The sequence below is a fragment of the Leishmania infantum genome, chromosome 32, assembly GCF_000002875.2.
Source record: "Leishmania infantum JPCM5 genome chromosome 32".
NCBI lineage: Eukaryota > Euglenozoa > Kinetoplastea > Trypanosomatida > Trypanosomatidae > Leishmania > Leishmania infantum.
This window is the reverse complement of record NC_009416.2, coordinates 266,034-287,083: the sequence shown is the minus strand read 5'-3', so window position 1 is coordinate 287,083 and position 21,050 is coordinate 266,034. Positions and strand designations below refer to the sequence as shown.

Genomic DNA, 21,050 nt, shown 5'->3' with positions numbered 1-21,050 from the left:
TCGGCGCCAGCGTCTGGAAGAGCGAAACCGACGCACAAAGCAGCCGGGAGCGACGACTGCCAGGCTGGATTCAACGAAGACCGCACAGAGGAAAAGCCGCAGGGGAGAAAAGGCAGAGATTGACAGCGAGTGGCAAAGAGAGACGCAAGCTCAAGCCGGCTTAAAGCCGCCTTCGCAGGCTCACTTCTTCCATGGCCTGAGCGTGAACGCAGCGCAAAGAGGAAGGAAGACGGTAGAGACGGCGTCAGTAGAGCGCGTGCACGCCCACCCACCCACACACACACACACACACACGCAGTGGTGGAAACCCCCATTCTTCCCTCGCCCCTCCGCCTTCTTCTTCACACTGTTGTATCTCAAACCATGCTGGGCGAGTCAGTCGCAGCCGTCCCACACACGCGCACACGGGATCTGCGGCAACGCGGCGTCGGCCGTTTCTTTTTTTTTTTCACTACCTGTCCACTCCGGATTGCCTCTAGCTGATGTGGCTGGTGCGATGATTCGGCTTGTATTCGTTGCTGGTCGACTAAAGGGAGAGAGAGAGAGACGTGGCTTCCAGAGGAAAACACGGAAAATCGGTTGAGCTGCTGGACGTGCGCATACAGGAAAGCGGGAGCGAGGAGGTTGCAGTAGCACGAACTCACAAGTCCCTCCCTCCCCCCCTCCAGAACCCCACGCACAAGAATAACAGCACGATGGTGGGTTGCGCATTTGTGTTCGCCGTCACGCTTGTAGCGTGGTGATGACCCTTGCCTTGCTTTTCCACTTGTCTGTTGGACTTTAGATGCAATCATACATGGTGAGAGGCAGAATGGGGCTGGGAGGACCGACATCTCACCTTGGTAAGAAGCAACCAAACAAAAAGGAGTGAGCCTACGCCAGCGGGTGATGTGCTCTTCCGACGTGAGATACAAAAGGGAGGGAGGGCGGCGGGAGAGGAGACAAGTGGAAGGGAGGGTGGCGGCGTCGTGGTTGAGATATACGCAAAACAGGAGGACACGTGCACACCGAACAACACGCTCGATGGCAAGGACAGCACAACGTGCACAGCCTTGGTGCCGCCCCCCCATCCCCAAGCCAATTCCATCCACCGTACACCGGCTTCCACCCCACACCTACTTCGCCCTCGCAAGGAAATACCCGAACAGAAAGTGAAAAGGAGAGGAGGTTGCGCACGACACGCCTGCGCGAACTCCTCCGCACCAGAGAGGAGGTCACGGACCATCATCGGCTCGACCTCGCCGATCCCCACCACACGCAGAAAGGCCACCTAACGCACCACCACGCAATCCCCTGGTGCCTGGCACGCAGCTTGGAAGTCCTCGAACGCTACGGCAGGCGAGCCGCCTGCATCTCCAGGAAAGATATGCCGATGGGAGTAAATTTCAAACGCTGCGGTGAGAGGATGGCTGGTTTCGGCCTCAGGAGATTGGTACACGGCCGTTCCGCGGAACTCCAGCGTGCCGCTTCACTGTGCCAAGTCCGCCGCCTCTGAAACTGTGGAGCCGACGCCGGACCCCTTTCACATGCGGTCCGCCCCAAGGAAGATGTTGTACGGCTTCGCATCGCCATGCGTGATGCCGCCGCCGTGCTGGCACGCCAAGCCGTGCAGGATGTCCACCTTGTAGCGGCGCGCCAAGGACTTGGTCGGCACGCCGAAGCGGGCCGTCGCGTCCCTCAGCGAGCCGTCCGGTGCGCCCTCCATCATGATGTCCGTCTGCAATTCCTGCCACGTGGAGGAGATGTACTGGTTCACGTTGAGTGGCTTCAAAGTGAGCATGATGTTCATCTCCTTGTGCAACCGGCACTTCCAGAATGTTGCGGGTTCGTCGGGGGGTGAAAAGGTGATGGCCACTGGAGGTTCGCCGCCGGCGATCGCCGGGTGCACGATGCTGGATGAGCGCGTGGGCACCGGCTAGCGAGCCCGGCTCCACGTCTTGTCGCTGCTGTACAGCAGGCACAGCAGAATGTTTTTGGCGGTCGCCGGCGAGCCCCTGTCGGGCGCCGGCAGCTCCTCCTCCTCTGCTGCACCCGACTGGGGCTAAAAGTAGATCCACTCCATAAGTCCCTGCTCGGTGCCTTTCAGCGCTGAGCCTGCGTAGCTGGCGAAGGCAAGCTTCGCTGGTGTCACGGCCGCCAGAGGCGCACCTCAGTGAATGCCGGGCGTCGGAAAGCGACGAGCCTCCAGGCTGGCCATTCCCATCCTCAGTTTGTAGTGGACGCCCTCCGCCGTGTTTCACGCGACCCATTCCGGTGCGAATGGGTCGGGTCGGCGCGAGGTCGCATCGCCGGCTCTCTTGTCCATGAGGCTGCGAGCGGTGTCGGAAACTGAAGCAAACGGGCCATCCTGATGCGCCAGCCCCATGCGCTGTGGCATGTACCGCCAATACCCTTTACATTTGCGGCAGTGCACAGCCTCTGTAACGATGCGCATTGGCGGTTCGTGGAAGTGGCTCGTATAGTACGTCGTGTTCCCTTCCTGCATCCGCGTGAGGCGCAGCTGAATACAGTGCGCCGACGTCGGATCGATAGCGCTCACGCGCCTGTGCGCCCGCAGCACGATGACGCAGTCACCCACGCGCAGGTACTGAAAGCCCGCTCAGAATGGTTCCGCGCGGGGCTGCATCCGCGCCAGCCTTCCTTCGATAGCGTCGTGCAGCTCGCAGAGTGAGTGCGGCACCTCTCGATGAGGGATAGCAGCGAACTCGAGAAGGATCGTCTCGGAAAACTCGACGCGCTTCGCCGTTGGTTACGTGACGACGACACAGGAAAGGCGCGTTTGTGCAGCAGAATGAAGAACTCGATAAAGTGCGCCCTGCCGAACACAACGCAGCTCTTGCAGCCGGTTTCACTGACCCAGGTGCCAAAAAGAAAGTTGTTCGTGATCACCTGCACGCTAATCCGACGGGCATTCTCGGGCTTGATGCGGCTCTGCACTGCGATAGCAAAGTCGCACGAGCGCTTCGCGTGCTGCGGCAGAGACACGTCAAGGCGTTGAAGGTGATGACGGCATAGTCAGAGCGCAGGAGCAGGAGGCAGCCGCGAAACTCGCTGGTAGCGTCGTTTACGAACTTGCGCGCCGCGTCGGCCACGAGCTGCAACGTGGACGACACCTACAGCGCTGCTGTGAGCTAATGAACGACCGTGCGCAAGCCGGCAGCCACATAGGACGAGGCGCACGCCGAGCGCGAGGCGGCTGCCAGCATTGTGAGGGAGAGGACGCGCAGGGTGCGGTGGATGCCGATGAAAGAGCCGTACTGGAGGACAACAGACACAAACACTGGCTCCTGCCCCTTGGCGCACTTGCAGCAGGAAAAGCTCATCATGGCTGTGTCGCCACCAAGCCGACTTGAGGCCACCATGCCCTCGGCAGCGACGACGACATCCCTTAAAGCCGCCGTATGGCCGCGTCGTCGTGGAGGATACTCGACGACCGCCTTCGCCAGCGGACGCTGAACCTTGGCAAGCGCGAAGGGGCCGTAGGCGGAGTCGTAGTCGAGCAGGCGCTGCCGCGACTGATTCCGTGAGTTTACGATGGTCACCCCGCATCTGCGTTGCCTACGACACCCCCTGAGAGTTCTCTCTGGCTGCCCCTCTCGGTGATCACCCACACGAGCACCTGTACGGAGAAGTAGGCGTACCAGCCAGAGAAGTTCAAGGGCAGCCACCCCTCCGTCGGAAGAGACAGATCTCGCCCGCGCAGCTCCGCTGCGCTGCAGACACTCGACTAGCGTTCACCGACATATCAGCTCTGACCCCCTTCCCCAAAAGCGGGAGAGAGAAGGGGTCCGTGCGGTGATGAGTCTACTAGCCGGGAGGAGGGGGGGGAGCTCTTGCGCAGTAACACTCGCAAGGGCTGCTGGAGCAGATGCGTGGTAGGGCCCAACGGGTACCGGCTTCGATGGTGGTCAAAGTCGTTCTTCACCATGCTACCAAGTTAGCCTTTCCTGAAGAAGGTCGACACAGCCACGGGCCACACTTTCTCCCCCTCGCCGTACACGCCGTTGATGAAGGAGACGAAGTCGCGGCATCGCTACTGACTGACGCTGCCGGCTACGGAGAGCAGCGCCTGGGTGCGGTTCTACAGCACGCAAGGCGTCGCGCGCTCGCACCTAGAGTTGTGGCCAATCAAGATGACCTTTGACGTGTTCGGCAGTCTCCGCACTGAGGTGGAGGCGGAGGACATCATACGTGCAATAGCCTGCGCCTGCGACACCTGGGCGGCCGCCGAGCCATTGCGGAAGCCAATGATGTAGCTAGGCAAGAAGCCGGACGGGCCCATGAAGCACACGCCAAGGCCCGTGGTGAAGGCGATGAGTGCTGGCGTGCTCACCTGAGGCCCTTTGAGCTTGTGAGCGTCTCGCTTCCGGCGAGAGCGAGCGCAGCCCCACGAGGCTCGATCTGCTCTTACACAAACACATGCCACTGGAGGGCGGCGTGGTGTTCGTCGACACCGTCGGTGGGTGAGACAGATTTGTGTCTGTCGCGAAGAAGAGCGCCCCACATCCAGTCGGGCCACCCGTGGACCGTCTCGTCGACGCCGCCACCGCCCATGGAATGCAGCATTGGAAGAGGAAGAGGCGCAAGGCATAAGAGCGCGCCGCATGGAGCAGCATTAAGGAAGACTTCTGAAAAGAGAACGAACGAGAGCCGCTTTGAAGGCAGCGCCGATGCACGAAAAGGAGCGGAACCCCCCCCTCCCTCTCTCTCTCGAAGGACGGCTTGCACACGCAAACAATGTCGCGGCGAACTTGCGCACGGTCCACCGCCAATGGTTCTCCGCTGAGACGGATGAAAGCGGCAGAGACACAGACGTAAGGCAACGCGAACGCGGCGGCATCTACTGAAAAAAAAAAGTGGAACGCAGCACCTCTCCCAGAACCACCCTAGGGGCAGGATAGAGGGAAGTGGGACAGAGAAAGAGAGACCGACAGCAACGCGGGGAAGGCTTCCAGAGAAATCCCCCAACGAAACGGCTCGCCAATAATGCGTGCTGGCACATCGCGATAGTGTCACAGGAATCCAACAAGCGCGAGAGAGCCCTGAACCTCTAAACTCCTGCGAAGGAGAGCGCCAAGAGGGCGGAGGGGGGAGGGGGCAACAGAAGACACAGGATAAGCAGCAGTCACCACGCATCAGGGGCACGGCGTTCAATTGACAGGCAAGCAGGCCAAACAAACATAAAATACGAAAATGAAGACTCAAGCAGAGTCCGCAGATACTGTAGAAGTGAGATGGTGGACGAGAGAAACAGAAGCTGCGGCAGGCAGTCCTCGTCTGTGTTCCTGTGGTGTGGGATCGTGCGTGAAGCTGGCACCGCTAGCCAGAGACGTCTGCCGTTCCCTCTCGTGGTCGGCTACATCCTTGGCTATGAAGTGAGCCCGGAGCGCATGCATAAATGTGTTCGTACGTATGCGTCTATCAGGGAAGGAACAAAAAAAAAAAGAGATGGGGAGCAGGGCAGGCAAAAGACAAGATCCGCCGTGTGCGAGAGAGACGGGGTGACGGAAAGTAAAAGGCAGCATCAGCAGGAGGTCGCCTGGAAGAAAGGGGCAAATGAGTGATGCGGATCGTTTGCCAGACCAACCAAAGAGGCAGGAGAGAGACACGCACACGTGCACGGGGGAGGCACATCCGCACTGTTCCTTCTTGTTTCGCTGCCGTTGTTTGTTTGGTCCAAGTGGAATAATCACGGACACTCGCACAGAGAGCCGTGTTACTCGGCGCTCTGTTCAGACAAGGAGTGGGAGCAAGGGTTCAGGGTGCTCAGCTGGGCCATCACCAACCAGCTCGTCCCCACGGCCCTTGTGTTGGTGTGCCTTCGAGTTGCCTTTATCTTCTCTGCGGCATTCACGTCCGTTGGTCGCTGATTTGTCACGTGCGGCTGCTGGTGCGGCAAACTAAAAACAAAGACGCTGTGTGGAAGGAGGGAGAAAAGGCCGCAGGGGCAGCGGCACCTTGGAGTGGGAGGTGACCAAGGCACGAACGGGTGCACGCAGACGCCGACAAGAGCAGAGAAGAAACACCGCGCTGCACGGCGCCCCTCAGCGCTGAGAACGATGGGGTAGACGGCAAGAACAGAATCCAAGAGAGCAGCAGCCCCAGCAACGGCAGCGGCCATGCCACTGGTAGCAAATGGTCCAGCAAGCGCGGGGAAGTCGAAACGCTATTTGTCAAACGCGGCACCAATAGGTCGCTACACAAACGCCACCTTCTGGTTCAGGTAGTACATGGAGACGGCTGGGTACAGCGCGTCGCTCTCTTTGAGGCCGGGGATGTGGCCGGTACCCTTCTTGTTCCCGCTCACCATGCACAGGGTGCCCGTCACGGCGTCCCAATCGAATTCAACGACGCAGTCCGTCGAGTAGGGGAACCGGTCGCACTTCCACGCGCCGTAGGTGTCGCCAGCCCGCGAGAGACACCAGCCGCCGAGCTCAGAAATGTACTTGCTACCGGTCGCGCTTGCCAGCTGCGCGCTGAGCTGGGGAAGCAGGCCTATCATCAAGCCAGACCCATCTGCGCCTTCGCCTTGATCAATAATTCGAATGGCCCACTGATGATTCGTGGCCGACAGCGGCGTCTTCGCCCGCAGCGTCACCCACCCGCCGTTTGTCTCGCGCTGCGCGGTAGTGCCGTCAATCGTGACGCCGGGGTGGGGGGTGGTCGTGTCGATCTCGAGAATGTCAAGCCCCATCGTTATTTTTTTTTCTGTCAGCTTTTCGCCGCTGCGCTTTGTGCGCAAGAGGAAAAAAAAGAGAGATGAAGAAAGGGGGCGCGAGACGTGAGCTGCGAAGCACGCGACGGTGCAGAAAAGGAGAACGAGAAGCCGGCCGACTGCGTGGGACGAGTGCGGGGGGGGGGGAAGCGGGGGCAGAGACTCGGGAGTGGAGGTGCGCCGGCAAGACGCACGCTTTGCGAGGATGCATACATATGCATGCGGGCGAGTAGAGCCGACGAACGAAAAGAAGGAAGCGGGGGGAGGGGAGGGGAATGGCTCGGCAAAGGCGTTCCGCAACTGAGAAAAGAAAAAGAGGGAGGCCACAAGAGAGCTCACACGAGCGAGCGCAGGGCAACGAGTACCGTGATCCACCGTACGGCCATCAGAGAGGCAAGCAGGGGCGCATATGCAGCATCCATCATGCACAGACATATGGGCTGTACAGCGTGCGTGCATGGCAAGTCGAGTAGAGGATCTGTGCCGCGCGGGAATGCTCACCATGTGCGGCAGCCTCTCGGCAGCTCAATATTATAGCACACGTGCACGCGGAGGAGCGCTCATGTTAAGGACGGCTGCGCAGCACTCTTTTCTCCCATGGGACTCTAGATCACCCCAGCAGAGGATCTACGGGCACATTACACATATACAGGTGTCAATATCGAACGCACTCGCTCTCGCTGTCACCAGCCCCCTCCCACGCCACGACAAGGATGCGGTGGGTTAACAAGAAAGCGATAGGGCGGAATTATAAGACACCCTTTTCTCCATATAACGCAGCGTTTCCTGCAACGGCTCCTAGGTGAGGGGGCTGTGTGCGAGTGTATGTTATATTTTCGGTTTCTCGCTGTCGTTGGGCATACAGTGAGAGCCGACCAGACGAACAGACGAATGGGGGAGAGCTCGACGGTGAGGAAAGCACGCACCGACGAAAAAGAAAAAATACAAAAGGCAAGAGAAGTCGGTAAGCGAAGCGACGAGAGAAGAAGCAGTAGCAAGAAAGGTCGGAAAGGTATGACCGCACACACGCACATACACATACACGTACACATACACATATACAGAGAGACATACGCTCATGAGCCTGTCCCACCCATGCGCGCACGCAATCGTGAACGCACATACACATAGGACACAGAGCAGAGGTGTAGGAAGGGGAGGCTGTGATGAGGCTGGGAGAGAGACAGACGAGGCCGGCACACGGACGCACAAGGAGAGAGATGGGGGGGAGGAGGGTAGAGCAAGGAGAAAAGAAAGGCGCCTGCCCACGAAAAGGACAACAAAGGCGAAGAAGACAGCAACAACAGAGGGGCGGAAAAGTGATGAGGAAGGCGGCAGTGAAATACGCACAAATCCCGAAGGAAAAAAAGGAAAAATGGAAGAGACAGAAGCACGACATGAGAACCAGCGGCAACGACAAGAACAGCGCGGACGGTACAAGGACAGAGAGGATCGAGAGCAGGCGAGAGAGGTGGTGAGCAGAGGAGAAATAAAGTGAACAGGGGGATGAGGCATGAGCACATCCGCAAAAAGCTTGCGGAGTGGCCTACGGGCGGTACACTTTGCTGTAATCGGCCAGGATGCTGATGATTTCTGCCATGGTGCAGCGCCGCTCCACGTCCCGCTCAAACGCGCGTCGGGCGATGCATTGCAACCACCTCGGCGACCTCTCTAGCTGCTCCGTCGTGAAGGGCACCACCTCCTCATTCGCAATGTAGAACATGAGTGGAATAGAGTCCAGTGCCGAGAAGCGGCGCTCACCATAGGACCACGGTGACTTTCCCAGCCACAGCTGCACCAGCGTACACGCGTAGGCCCACACATCTGACTTGAGGTGTGGCTCATTCAAGATCACCTCCGGTGCCATGTACGCAGCTGTCCCGAATAGCTGCAAGGAGCCGCTCTCTCGCTTGGAGGAGCGGAGCAAAGGACTGCCGTTGTCCGAGCTGACCAAGGAGAAGCTACTGCACCCGAAGTCAGAGATGGCCACACTGCCGTCTGAGCGCGTCAGCACATTTTCCGGCTTCACGTCACCGTGGATCACATTGTGGTCGTGCAGGTGCTTCAGGCCGCGTGCAATGCCGACGGCGTGATCGTAGAAGAGCGGCTCTGGAATGGGCCGAAAGTAGCGGTACAGCTGCACAATGCTGCCGCCGCTGGCGTACTCCATGACGAGCAGTAGCTGGTTCGTGTCGACCTCCCTCGACGCACCGTAGAAGGTGATGACGTTTGCGTGCGGCGGCAGCATCGACCACATTTGAAACTCACGCCAGTTGAGGTCCGCTGTTTTGTCATCGTAAGAGTAGCGCGACTGCTTCACCGCTACGATTCTGCCCGTATCCAGATTCAGAGCCCTGTATACGGCACCAAAGGCACCCTTCCCGATGGGGCCGCTGCTTACGCGGAAGTGGTGGGACAAGATCGAAATGCCGCTCTGCTCCGACTCCTGCACCACTGCTGCAGTGAAGTTTCGGATGATCGTGTGGCTCTCGCTGCACACCACCGTCATCGTCGCGTCGCTGATCACATCATCGTCTTCCTCCGGCGCCTCGGCGCCGCCGTGATAGTGCGCCTCCTGAGTCACCATCACCTGCGAGCAAGGGGAGCAGGAAATGGTGCAGGACGGCTTCAGCACCGCCGCATCGCTGGCGGCAGCGCCGACAATGCGGTCACACTCCACAACCTCCTTCGTCTTTGCCTCCATGCACACCGTCACCTCTCGCGAGAGAAGCTCGGTGTTCTCTGTTGATTCGTCAAGCGCCTCGCTCGATCGTTTGGGGGGGAGAAGGTATGCAATGTGCGTCGACGGTGTCTCCTGCTCCCCAGTCGTGCACACCGCCGTAGCCTGTCGCGAGGCCGTCATCGACAGCGACAAGTCTGAAATCGGGCTCTTGATGGCGTTCAAGACTGCGTCGATGCCCGATGATGACGCGCTGGTGACGACAGCGGTAGAAACTCCGCAGGTCGTCGATGAGAAGGCGTTGGCGTTGTTAGTGATGCCGGTTCCAGCAGCTGGGGTGGCGCTCAGTTGCGCAAAAGGGTCAGCAGCCCTTGAAGTGGTAGCCGGTGATGAGGAGGGCGACGGGCATGCCGAGGAAGGGCGGGGGGACGGAATAGCAATGCGGTTTAGCCGCACCTTTGACACACTGACGCCCATCTCGACGCCGGTGCCCGACTGTGCCGCTGGCTGGTGGGGAAAACGTTGTGGCAGCAGCGTGACAGACGCCTTGCAATCAGTGGGCAAATCAAAGGGTTTGGGGGTGATCGATCCGCGCATCCACTGGGTATTGCTCGGAGACTCTGGTGGTCTGCGCTGGCGGTCGTGTCGAACAGTGGAGCTGTGCACCGTGAGGTCGAACGCCGCACTGCTACCGTTGAAGGCGAAGTCATCACTGGCGCCGAGGTCCGGGCGAGTGGCTGAGAAGTTCGTCCCGAGCACCTGTCGCTCTTGCTCCCGTTCTTGGCGGCTCATCTCGAAGCACCAGACCAGCCCGTCAAAGTGCTGGAGATGGTACTGGAAGACCGACCAAACCGGGACAAAGGTATGGCGCTCCTCAAAGTAAGCAAATACCTCGCCTTTCACTATGGTGCACGGCAGGACGCGGGGGCCGTGCTTCATGTCGGGGTGGAGCAGCTGCATGGTGTTGAAGTCCTTCATGGTCACGCTCAGACGCGCTTTGAGGGGGAGACAGCTGCACTTGGTAGCCACTAAAAGGCCGATTTCGTCGTCCTCCGCCGATGTGTCCGGCAGTCCTCCAAGGTCGTCGTGGCATACAATGAAGCTCATGCGCGGTGGCGCCGGTATAATGGACGCATCCTTGACAGCGCGGTAAAGTGCCACGGCAAGCCAGTGCATGCGGTAGAGCAAACGCGCGTCGTCCGAGTTGAGCGGGCGTACAAGGTTGTCGGGGTTGCAGAGGTCGAAGAAGGCGCGGTTTTCGTGCGCCGACTTTTCCCAGCCGAGAAAGCGCTCGCACATGCTATTCAGCTTTCGCACCCACTGCTCCGCCGCTGCAAGGTTCTTCCCTTGTTCCTCGATCAGTTTCAGTGCCTTTGAGGGCTGCGCCTTGTCACCTCGGCTTAGCTGTAGCCCACGTGAGAAGTCGAGGGTGGAGAGATAGTTCAGTTTGCTAAAGGACCTGCTCGCGCTGACGACGTCAGTTGCTCCATCCTCGGCTGCACCCTTGAAGACACGATCGATGTCCGCCAGCGAGGGGTACAGGATCTCGTGGGTGATGGGGTTCGGCGTCCCTGGGTGAACGCGGTGGTCGTCCGGCAGCACCTCCAACTTGCCACAGCGGTCCAGGGCCTCCTCCACGAGACAGCTCAGCACGCGTCCGTTGCGCAGAAAGTCCAGTGAGCCGTCCCACTTCCAGTCAGGGCCGAGGTCAAAGCACCAGTGGAAGCTCGTCGAGTGGCTGCGGCGGCCCGATTTATCGTGAAACCCGCGCACGGTCGAGGAGACGGGGTTGCGGGCGGCATGGGTGGCGCTGTCCGGCCGGCTACCGAAGTCATTGCCGTAGTTTTCTGAACTGTACGCCGGATTTGAGGAAATCGGGGTGTTCGTGCAGTTGCTACTGGGGCAGGACAGGAATGTGCGCCCAGAGTCGGCGAAGTCGGACGAAGTGGGCATCAGCACCGGCACCCCTGTGGCCGTATGGGAAGGGCTGCCGGCGTCCATCTTGCGCTTCTTCGCGTCCAGGCAGCGCTGCACCTGCACGATCCACTCCATCCACGTACTCATCATTGCGTAGAGGCTCACCACGTCCATCAAAATCTTTGGCTGCTTATCCTGGTAGCGCATGAGTAGAAGATAAAACAGCTCCAAGTCAGACAAGTTCAGCTTCTTGGCCCGTTCCAGGATGTTTGGGGCATCGATCGCTCGCTCGGGCTCGTTTTCTTCCAGCACCGCCATCAGGCGGTCCCACCGCGTGGCGGGGAGCTTTGCCAGCGTGCTGTCCATCAGAAGCGATGGCCGAGAGCGCGCCGGGATGAGGTGAAGCAGTGGAAGCTGCCGTCGCTTGGTGGTCTTGACTTTTTGTAAGGCTGGAGAGAAAGAGTTCGTGAAATGTGAGGGCGTTCCTCACGCTCCTCCCTGGTGATGAAGCCCGTACAAACAAGCAGCACAGACGTAGCACGGAAGACAAACACAACACGAAAAAGGGAAGAAGGAGGAGGGGGAGGGGGGAGGGGCAAAACGAGAAAAAAAAAAGAGCAAAGATGATCTTGGGAGATCCGAAAAGGCTGTGCGGCGCTCAGCAGCAAGTCCGTCGCCGCCACGGCAGGAGTCCCCAGAGTTCAGGTCCCTTGTCGCTCTCCCTTCCTGTGTCTCTCTTTCCTCTTGTTGCGCTTGTCGGGCAATGCGATGTCCAATCGGGAAGAGAACAATTCTTCGCGATATATATGGACGATAGTGTATCTTAGCGTGTCCGCCCGTGCTTGCGTCTGTGCGCAGGCACACGCGTGCACATACACAGAGGGGGGAAGGGGGTGTTAGACGGTGTGGATCTGCGGTGATGAGAGGCGAGTGCGAAAGGAATTATACACGGTCTCCAAGAAAGCGCACGGACACCCCCGCACAAACAACGGCTTTCACAATTAGCCTGAGGGTGGGGAGAACAGACAGACAGACAGAACTTTACCGAGGAAAAAAAAACAAGATGTTACACAGTGAGCACCAGCGACGAGATTAACCGCACAGACACACGCGCAGTTTCGTAGGAACACACAGAGAGAGGCGCGTGTACAACAGAGAGAGGGAGGCAGGCGTGTATCAAGGTATAAGGAACACAATAGCAAAGAAAAACGGTGGGTGACAGCAGTAAGCAAATACGCCCATACCAGCAGAGAGAAAGAGAGCTGCACACACACACAGTCACAGTCACAATTACGCGACGGAAACTCTCGCGCACGTACACGGCAGCCACAGTTGCCGAAAAGAAGCAGAGCGGTACAGAGGCAACGTCTACTCGCACAACAGTGAGAATACGAGCATTAGCAAGCACACTGGAACAACACACACAAAAAGAGGCGTCCAAAGAGAGAGGAAAAGGAAGAGAAGAGCAGAAGCCGTCGCAGCTACGGCAGAAGAAAACGGCAACGTCCGTGATAGCGGCAGCAGCGATATGTAGATCGGAGCGTGCTCCTGGTGAAAATCAAGGAAGACGGCAACCTGTGCGAAGGAGAATGAGCGAGTTGGTGTGTGTGTGTGTATGTATGTGTTTTGCTTTCCAGGTGAAACCCTGCAATAGAGGAGGAGGCAAAAGGAAGGGGGAAGATTACATGAACACTGAAGCAGCTCGCGTGTGTATGGATGCACCTGCATGTATATATATATATATATATGCGTAGAGGTGACTGGTACGATGAGCTCTCTGCCTCTGCGCCGTTCCTTCACCCTACTTGACGTGTTCCTCTGTCGATCCTTCTGTATCACTGCGACGCGACACCGGCCCGCTACAATTCAGTGCTAAAGTTGGACGCAAGCGTATGCACACGCAGACCGGGCACTTGCCGCGCGAGAAAGAGGTGATCTGGTGAATCCGCGATGCAGCGGCTAGGGAAAGTCGGGAGGGAGTTTAACGGTAGCGGCGGTGGATGCGCACGGGAGCAGCACACAAAACCACGAAAGAGAAAAACTGAAGGTCCGCCAGAGAGAAGCGTGGGAGAGAGAAGAGTGAGGAAGGGTGGATCGAAAGCAGAAAAGAAAGGCATGAGAGGTATGCTACAGTAGCGAAGCGGCGATGGGGGAGCGAGAGGTGGTCTCCGTCGCAGAGCTCCAACGCTGCACATGAAAGCGCGCCCTGCGGTGCAGGGTGAGGGGAGGAAGGGAGAGGAGAGAAAGCAGCGGAGAAGAGGTCGGGTGCACAGGAACGTAACGCGAGGAATGCGGGGCACCGCCCCTCACACGCGCGTTTGATTATCAAGACACAAAAAGGGGAAGTATGGGGTGTGGGCATGAATGCGCGAGGCCCCCATCGACACCCCTGGCGTGTTGCCAACTTACCCGGCGGCGAGCAGAAAGGGCTCTAAAGGCTTCCGCTTCGTTACCTTCGTTTTTTTTTCTTTCGGAAAAGTGTGGGGAAACAAGGGGGGGCACACAGACGCCCACATAACCGAGTAGATCCGTGCATCTCCTCAACTACAGCCGCTCGCAGGGCAGTCGCTAGCACCGTGAACAGACGATGATGAAGGGGAGACGGACGCAACACCAGATGGGTGCGAGAGGTCACAAATGCAAGCGTGCGTGCGTGTGGGGTGGCGGATGCGGGGTAGGGGCGGGGGTCAGGAGGAGCGCGCGACAAAAAAAAACGCGCACCGGCGCTACTCCGCCGCGCTGGTCGAGGTTGCATCAGCTTCAGAGGAGGCGGCGGCGACAACACTAGCAGGAGAGGCTACTGGTGGCGCAATGGCTTGCAAGACGGAGGGCGGCAGTGAGGTGAAGATGTCGTGCAGAAAAGGCCTGTACCCTGCGTTCTCTGGCACTGCCAAGAGCGAGTCGAGCTGTCCGAGAACGTCAATGAGCTTCGCTGGAGAAACGCCGCTTCGCGCCCCGGAATCTGTCGAGACCTGTTCCGGCTTCCCCGCGGATGCATGTGCTGGCGCTTCCTGTGACAGAAGCAGTGAAATGAGGTCCGACTTGCGCATCAGCAGCACACAAAAGGCCAAATTGTCAACAAATACGGGGGCGAAGAGCTGGTGCAGCGACTCTACGGAGCTGAGAAGACTTGGCGAGGCGTACAGCGCGGACTGAGCCACCGTCCACACCTTCGGGTTCGTGCTACTCAGCACGCCAGGCAGCGCGGCAGCCTGTGCCGTCTGCTTCTCCACCAGCCATGCATTCCACGTCGTGCTCGCTGTCGGTCCCACGTTTGCCGCAAAACTGCGAGGCAAGCCGAGCTCTTTGTGAAGGCCGTCAAAGATGTCGTGCAGACACGCCGTGACGCGGTCGCACCCGATCCCTCCATCCGCAGGATCGTTGCTGTCAGCCGCAGCAGCCGCGACGAGGACAGGGCGCACAGCCTGCAGGAACTCCGGGACCGAGAAGGAAAAGGTATTCATAAGCTTGGCTAGCTGTGTCACGTACCCGGTGCGCAGCAGCCGCAGCGCTTCCCGATGCACCGCGTCAGGCAGCGCACCGTGCCGCCGAAACATGTGATGCACGGCGGCCTGGCGCTGCGTCTCCTCGGCGGCCTCCTCGGCCGTGCGCCCGCTCTGCACAGGGTCGCAGCGGGTGATGTCGAACACCAGGGCAGGAAACCCCTCGACCGAGTGAGTCTTCGTGGCGTCGCCACTCGATGAGCCGGTTGAGGCTTTCTTCTTTCCAGACGGCTCCTCCACGGCTGCCTCTGCATCGTAGCGCGCAGAACCGCTGAATGTGAGCTGCCGAAGCCACCAAGTCAAGAAGTTGCCAGAGGAGTCCGCTGACCCGTCTGCGCCGCCGCCACTGCCGCCGTGAAGGTCGAGGCCGCCAGCAGCCGGCATGCCAATCTCCTCCTCCAGAAGTGCCATGAAGCGCATGATATCGTAGGCCGCGGTGTAACTTCCGTTTTCCACAGACAGGACGAAGAGCTCCACGGCACACTGGCTGGCCTGCTGCAGGCGTGTAACGTCGCTTCCGGAGCGGCCGCCGCTGCCCAACTCGGCCACGCGATCGACAGACAGCGTCGCCGCTGGCTTGTAGGTCCCCATCATGATCACCCGAACCAGATGCACAGCCTCCGCGTAGCAATGATGGGCGACGCACTCGTGGAACAGGTCCGTCGGCGTTCCAAGGAAGTCCATCACAAGGTGCCAGCGCGTAAAGTCGATCTTGCGCACACACCCCACCACGATCGCGTAAAACTCGGGGTAGTTGCGGAGGAGAGAGATGGCGGCCCGCACGGCGCTGTATCGGCCCAGTCCTGGAACTGCCGCCGGAGGCGACTCGTTGAGCGCCGTGTGAAGAAAGTAGTCAAGCACCGCCGCGAAGGTGTCGTTCAGCCGCATGTGTTCCAGCCAGTAGAACAAGTTGCGGTCCCACATGAAGGTGGCAACACGGCCGTCGACCTCGGCAGCGCGGCATGATGAGGTCGCGGATGCGTTCACTGCAGGAGCGGTAGCACACCCCTCTAACCTGGGTGATGCCAATGATATGAGGCTGGGAGAAGACGCGCTGGCCTCCTGTGCATTGGAAACTCGATGCGGCACCGGGCTGCTCGGCATCGCCGCCAGCAGTAGCAGCGACAAGATGCGGTGAGCGTACAGGATGGGGCGCAGCGCTAGTTGCGGCCGCGGGCTGGCTTGGCTTACGCCACCAATCACGCCGGCGTCGCTGTGTCGACGGCTCGGTCGCGGCGCCGACATGTCCGTCGCGACGCAGAGCATGTACCCGTCAAATGGGGAAGGGCAGAGCGGCAGCAGCTCCGAGTCCCGCGTCGCCGCCACCTCCATGCGGTGAGCAACAGGGGCCACCGTCGCACTTGAGCGGAGCCCGGACAGCTGCAGCTGGTACATCACGAGCCCTTGCTCCTCTTCGTGAGCCAGCAGCACCGCCCCACGTGTTGGTGCTGTGCGGTCCACCCAGCACCGAAACACAAAGCACCTGTTCGTCAAGCCCACCGGCTCCGCGACGGCGTTGAGAGAAGGCAAGCTGCCAGTTGAAGAAGCGCAGCCGCAGCCAGCATCGCCAGCCGCGCATCGCTCCCCTCGGACCCAGACGAGGGTGTGGTCGCTGCGTTTGTGCAGCAGCAGGCGCAGCCCCATGTGGTCTTGAGTGCGCTGCGGCGACTCGCGGTCATCCTCGTCGCCATGCAGGCACACCGGAATGACTTTAAGAGGGTTCGAGAGCTCGTTGGGGAGAGTCAGTTGCTGCACCGGTGTGAGGGCAACGTACGGCGTCGCTGAAGACCCTTCTGTGGCAATGTCCGTGAAGACGTCGTAGCGGAAGATGCGCACCATCTGGTTACAGTCCACGACCACCACGTAGCCCTCCCCTCTGTAATCCTGGTGAAGGCAGGAAAGCTGAGTCGGTCTGCCATCGAGTGCCACGCGTGCCGAGGCGCGCGACGGTGACACGCTCGAAGTAGAAAAGACAATCAGCTCAAAGGTTTTCGAGTCGGTCCGAAGTGCCGGGACCGCCACGGCGACGTCGCGCAGCCATACGGGGTCCGCTACGCAGCTGAACGACTCCTCCTCCTCCTTCGAGGCCAGCTTCCACGAGTAGCGCTCCCGGTTGAAGAGGACGAGGCCGCGGCGGCCAGCGCAGGTCATCCAGCTCCCGTCGCTCGACACAGCACCGTGCAAGAGTGGGTACTGGTCGCGCAGATAGTCGTCCGGTAGCAGCACCATCTCACGCACGCCCTGAGCAGCGGGTGCCTCTGACACGGAGACCAGGTAAAGAGCGTTGTCAGCGAGCAAGGCAAGCGGAGTGTGGTTGCCGCTGGTAGGTCCCACCGTGTCCACGGTCAGCACACGAGACAGTTGTGTCGAGAAGAAGCATGGCTGGCGAGGGGCTGCCATCCACAGCCGCGTTCCGTCCGGCTTCCACGAAACGGCAGAGCAGCCAAGCGCTGCCTCCTTTTTCTGCTCGTTGCGCAGCGATGACGGCTGCGCGTTCTCGTCTATCACAGCCGCCTCATCATCAGGGGGCCGCTGAGCGTCTTTCGCAGGCACTGGAGGAGTGCGCAGGAGAGTGGCGCTAGCGGGCCCCGACAGATGGCGGGCAACGACACCGCCACTGTAGTGCACGAGGGCGATGCCGTGCTTGTAAAAGGCCACACAAAGCAGCTCCTCAGACGGCGACCACTCCATCCCGGCAATCAAGCCAAGCGACTGCGAGGCGGGCGGGACACCACAAGAATACTTGGAGACGGCATCGCTGACACCGCGAAGGCCCTTCCACAGAGGGCTCGGATGCACCGCCAAGGACGTGCTATCAATGCGCCGGCACGAGAGCGCACCCGCCTGGGTGCACACCGCCAACAGGAGGTGGCGCACGTTGATGGCCACCATGCACGCAGACACGATTGGTGTCACGAAACCCTGCAGCTGAACCTTCTGGTGCGTGAAGTTCGTGCCGCAGGAGGGTCGGCACAGCAGCACGCTACCGCTAGTGAAGACGAAGCTTAGCACCTTCATGCGAGAGGCGAAGGAGGCGTGCAGGATGGTGCCTGCCAACAGCTCCGCCCCGGCGCTGCTGCGGGCGGCGGCGCAGTCAGTGTGCGAAGAGGAAGGCAGCAAGGGGCTTGGCTGCCACGGCTTCTGAGGTCTTGTGTCCATGGTGGCACTGGCACAGATGCTGCGCGCATCGGCAGCCGGCTTTCCTGTATCCTTGTCCTTCTCGGGTGGCACCGCGGTGTTCGTCGCCTCGCCGTCTGGCAGCGGCGGCGAGGCCGTGGTGGTGTCGTTCGAGTGGAGCTGCGTCGCATGGGCTCGTACGGCGGTGCCCGGTGGCTGAACGCCAGCGGGTGCTGACGCCGCCACAGCTTTGCTCGTCGTGGAGTCGCCGACAGCGTCCGTGAAGGATACCCGTAGGTCTTGCCGGCACCACCGCTGCAGGGGGTCCACGCGCGACTTTGGCGACGTCAACGGCATGGGCAATCTCATTGCCGGTGATGACAGGGACGAGTTGGCCGGGGCCTTGTCCGGTGCGGCGAGCGCGTCAACGCAGCCTGCTGCAGTCATGAGGTCGCACGCTTCGTCTTTTGTGGCACACCGAAAGGTGTGGCCGCCTCCCTGCAGCCCAACAGTGGTCCACTGATGGAGGATGTCTTGCTGGTGCCACCCCAGTACGTAGACGACACCCGCCGTGGTTGTCACCAGGAAGGCGTAGGGGCCGGCGGCGGCGGCGGATGTGGCGAGTCCCGTAACAAGCGGCACGCCGCTCGAGTAGCACACGCGCGACGCCGAGTCGACGTGCTGCAGATACACTGCGTGTCGATTTCTCTCGATCGCCTGGAGGAAATCGGGCGTCCTAAGGTTGATGTCGGCCTCGAAAAAAGCAACATGGCGAGCGGTAACGACGGCGAGGTGGTTACCCGGTCTTTGACGCCACAGCACATACATGGCCGGATTATCCTCGAGTGAGGTGTCAGGCACCGCGAGTGAGGTCAGATAGACCACCTTCGGCCCCGCACTCCAGAACTGGATACGGAGCTGCGTGAGCACCGCCAAAATGGTGCCGCTGGTGTTGACCGCCATGAACTGCACGGACTCGCCATCTTGGCAGACATCCTCGCGGCAGTGCACGCTCACGGTGCCACTGCACAGCTGCATCCCCTCACACGACGGTATGGAAGAAGGTGGTGGGGGAGGGAGAGAGAGAGAGAGGGGCGGTCCTCTGCTGTGAGGGTGCAGTTCAAATGCAACGAAGAGAGGGACGCGCGTGTAGCTAGCAGCAAGAGAGAGCAACAACACAAAGATGAAGAACGGTGACTGCCACGCGGTACTACCTCGCGAGGAAGAGGGCGACAGCACTGCCGCTAGGATGCACAGAAAAACGTAAAGCACACAAAAGCCGATGAAAAGGTGGCGCAAGCCTAAAGACGGAAACAAAGGTGAGATGGGAGACACGCTGCCTCGTTACACACGGAGACACACGCCACCACAGATGCGCTACTGAATTCGGCCAGAGAACGTACAGGGGGAGGACATGGAGGATGAAGCACCGGTGCGAGTAGAGCGGCACGAGGTCAGAGGTCACGTAGATGGGGTGTCGACTGAGGGAGGCTGGTCACGGGAATGCTTGGCATCTTTCTCCACGATTCTCACTAGTTGGTGTGCTTACTTGTGCGACACCGTCTACACATACAGACACACAAAACAGATCCGCAACAAAAGTGTGAGCAAACGCCCGGCTCTCGGCAGCAGCGCTACCCGAGCCCCCTCCCGCTGCCAAGGCTTAGCGACGTCTTGCGTGGCACCGTCCTTGTTCATGTTCGCCCCCTTTTTTCCTTTCTGGAGAAGCATAGTAGCAGTCACTCGCAAGCGCAGGTGCACAGTATGTGCTAATGGGCACAATTGTGAAGAGGAAACAAGAGACCGACTCTGACGCCGTCATCGCACCGGTGTACTAGACCAAGAGACAGAAAAGGGAGAAAGCAGGGGGCAAATACGAGTCCGCACACATATACACCATGAAACCCCCCCCCAATGCTGCTCTCCCTTCGGCCTTTCCACCGTGAGTGGCCACGAGCAGCGGACAGAGAGTTCGGCGCACCTCACAAGAAGTCAAGTTCCAGTCCATCAGACTGCGAAAGCCGCTTTCTTTGCTGTTCTCTCTTGCAGTCGAAAAGTTACCTCGGGCAGGCCACTCACTGCTCCGACATCTTCATGAGTGGTGTAAAGTCGGCGCTGGCGCTGCTAAAGACGGAGCTCGCGACACCAGCATCGTTACCATGCTGCGATCGGCAGCGCTTGTATCGCGCCTCGTTGACGTCGTCCAGTGCCGGCACGCCGAACTTCTTGTGCAGGTACGCGAAGACGTCCATGAGCACGGCCGTAATCCCCTCCAGCTCCGCCTCATCGGGAAACTCGGCCTCTGGGGCACTCCAGATGGACTGAAAAGCCGTCACCAGCTCCCTGCGCGCTGCCGTCACGATCATATAGAGGATTGACGTGCAGAGTCGCTGCATCGACACCTTGATGCAGAGCGGTGTGACAAAGGAGAAAAGAAAGACGCGTCGCACTGCCGTGCCAATCTCCTGCCGTGCAGCGTCCTGCAGCTGCCCCGCCTCAGCCAGGGTCTGCACCGATCGCAGAGTGTCAGCAAGGGGGAAGATGCGCACAAAGTCAAAGCCGATGGTATCGCACAACACCAGCTCCACGTCCAGCACGGCACGGCACCACTGCTCCAGCTCTGCTGGAGCAGTCGTGTTCACATCGAGGTCAAACGCAGCCTCCACTAGGCGCGCCAGCCGTATGTGCGCATGCTCCACCTTCGCAGCGAGGAAGACGCACGTGGTGGCCAGCACGATCTCGTTGGCTTTGCGCAGCCCGTGCGCGGCGACAAACTCGTGCCAGTAGCACAGCGACGTTAGCAGGACGCTCTCAGTGAGGCGGAACTTGCGCACAAGGTAGTCGGAGATGACAAAGGCAGACTGAGAAAGGCGAAAGTAGCGGCGCGTGAAGGAAGGCAGGTAAGGAGCAGCGAAGCCGGTAGACGCAGGTGAGCTGTGCACCGGCGACGATGGGCTTGACGACATATTGCGGTGTAACGCAGGGTCCTTTGTGATGTTGCGTGCATCAAGGATGGCGTGTAGATGGAGAGAAAAGGGCAGTGCGCACCGCCACAGGTCGGAGAAAGCCCAAGCGGTGCGTGTCGACACAGTTCCGCCCCCCCCCCTACCACAGAAGC

General features: G+C 59.9%; 4 protein-coding genes and 1 pseudogene across 5 annotated transcripts; all 5 read right to left on the bottom strand.

The window, feature by feature from the left end:
• Positions 1 to 1,159: 1,159 nt before the first annotated feature.
• LINJ_32_0840 lies at positions 1,160 to 4,807 on the bottom strand (annotated as a pseudogene). Its single transcript is given in 3 exon segments — positions 1,160 to 2,599; positions 2,601 to 3,866; positions 3,869 to 4,807. Coding segments are annotated over 3 exon segments (3,645 nt in total).
• Positions 4,808 to 6,196: 1,389 nt separating this feature from the next.
• On the bottom strand, positions 6,197 to 6,694 carry LINJ_32_0830 (conserved hypothetical protein; the record flags this gene model as incomplete). Its single annotated transcript, XM_001467728.1, has 1 exon — positions 6,197 to 6,694. One exon carries the CDS (start codon positions 6,692 to 6,694, stop codon positions 6,197 to 6,199), a length of 498 nt encoding a protein of 165 aa, XP_001467765.1.
• A 1,567-nt stretch (positions 6,695 to 8,261) lies between these two features.
• LINJ_32_0820 (putative protein kinase) lies at positions 8,262 to 11,678 on the bottom strand (the record flags this gene model as incomplete). The annotated part of the gene is made up of 1 exon (XM_001467727.1): positions 8,262 to 11,678. The coding sequence occupies one exon, from the start codon at positions 11,676 to 11,678 to the stop codon at positions 8,262 to 8,264; it is 3,417 nt and encodes a 1,138-aa protein (XP_001467764.1).
• Positions 11,679 to 14,038: 2,360 nt separating this feature from the next.
• Positions 14,039 to 18,970, bottom strand: LINJ_32_0810 (conserved hypothetical protein; the record flags this gene model as incomplete). The annotated part of the gene is made up of 1 exon (XM_001467726.2): positions 14,039 to 18,970. The coding sequence occupies one exon, from the start codon at positions 18,968 to 18,970 to the stop codon at positions 14,039 to 14,041; it is 4,932 nt and encodes a 1,643-aa protein (XP_001467763.2).
• Positions 18,971 to 20,007: 1,037 nt separating this feature from the next.
• On the bottom strand, positions 20,008 to 20,898 carry CYC9 (putative cyclin 9; the record flags this gene model as incomplete). Its single annotated transcript, XM_001467725.1, has 1 exon — positions 20,008 to 20,898. The coding sequence occupies one exon, from the start codon at positions 20,896 to 20,898 to the stop codon at positions 20,008 to 20,010; it is 891 nt and encodes a 296-aa protein (XP_001467762.1).
• Positions 20,899 to 21,050: the final 152 nt, after the last annotated feature.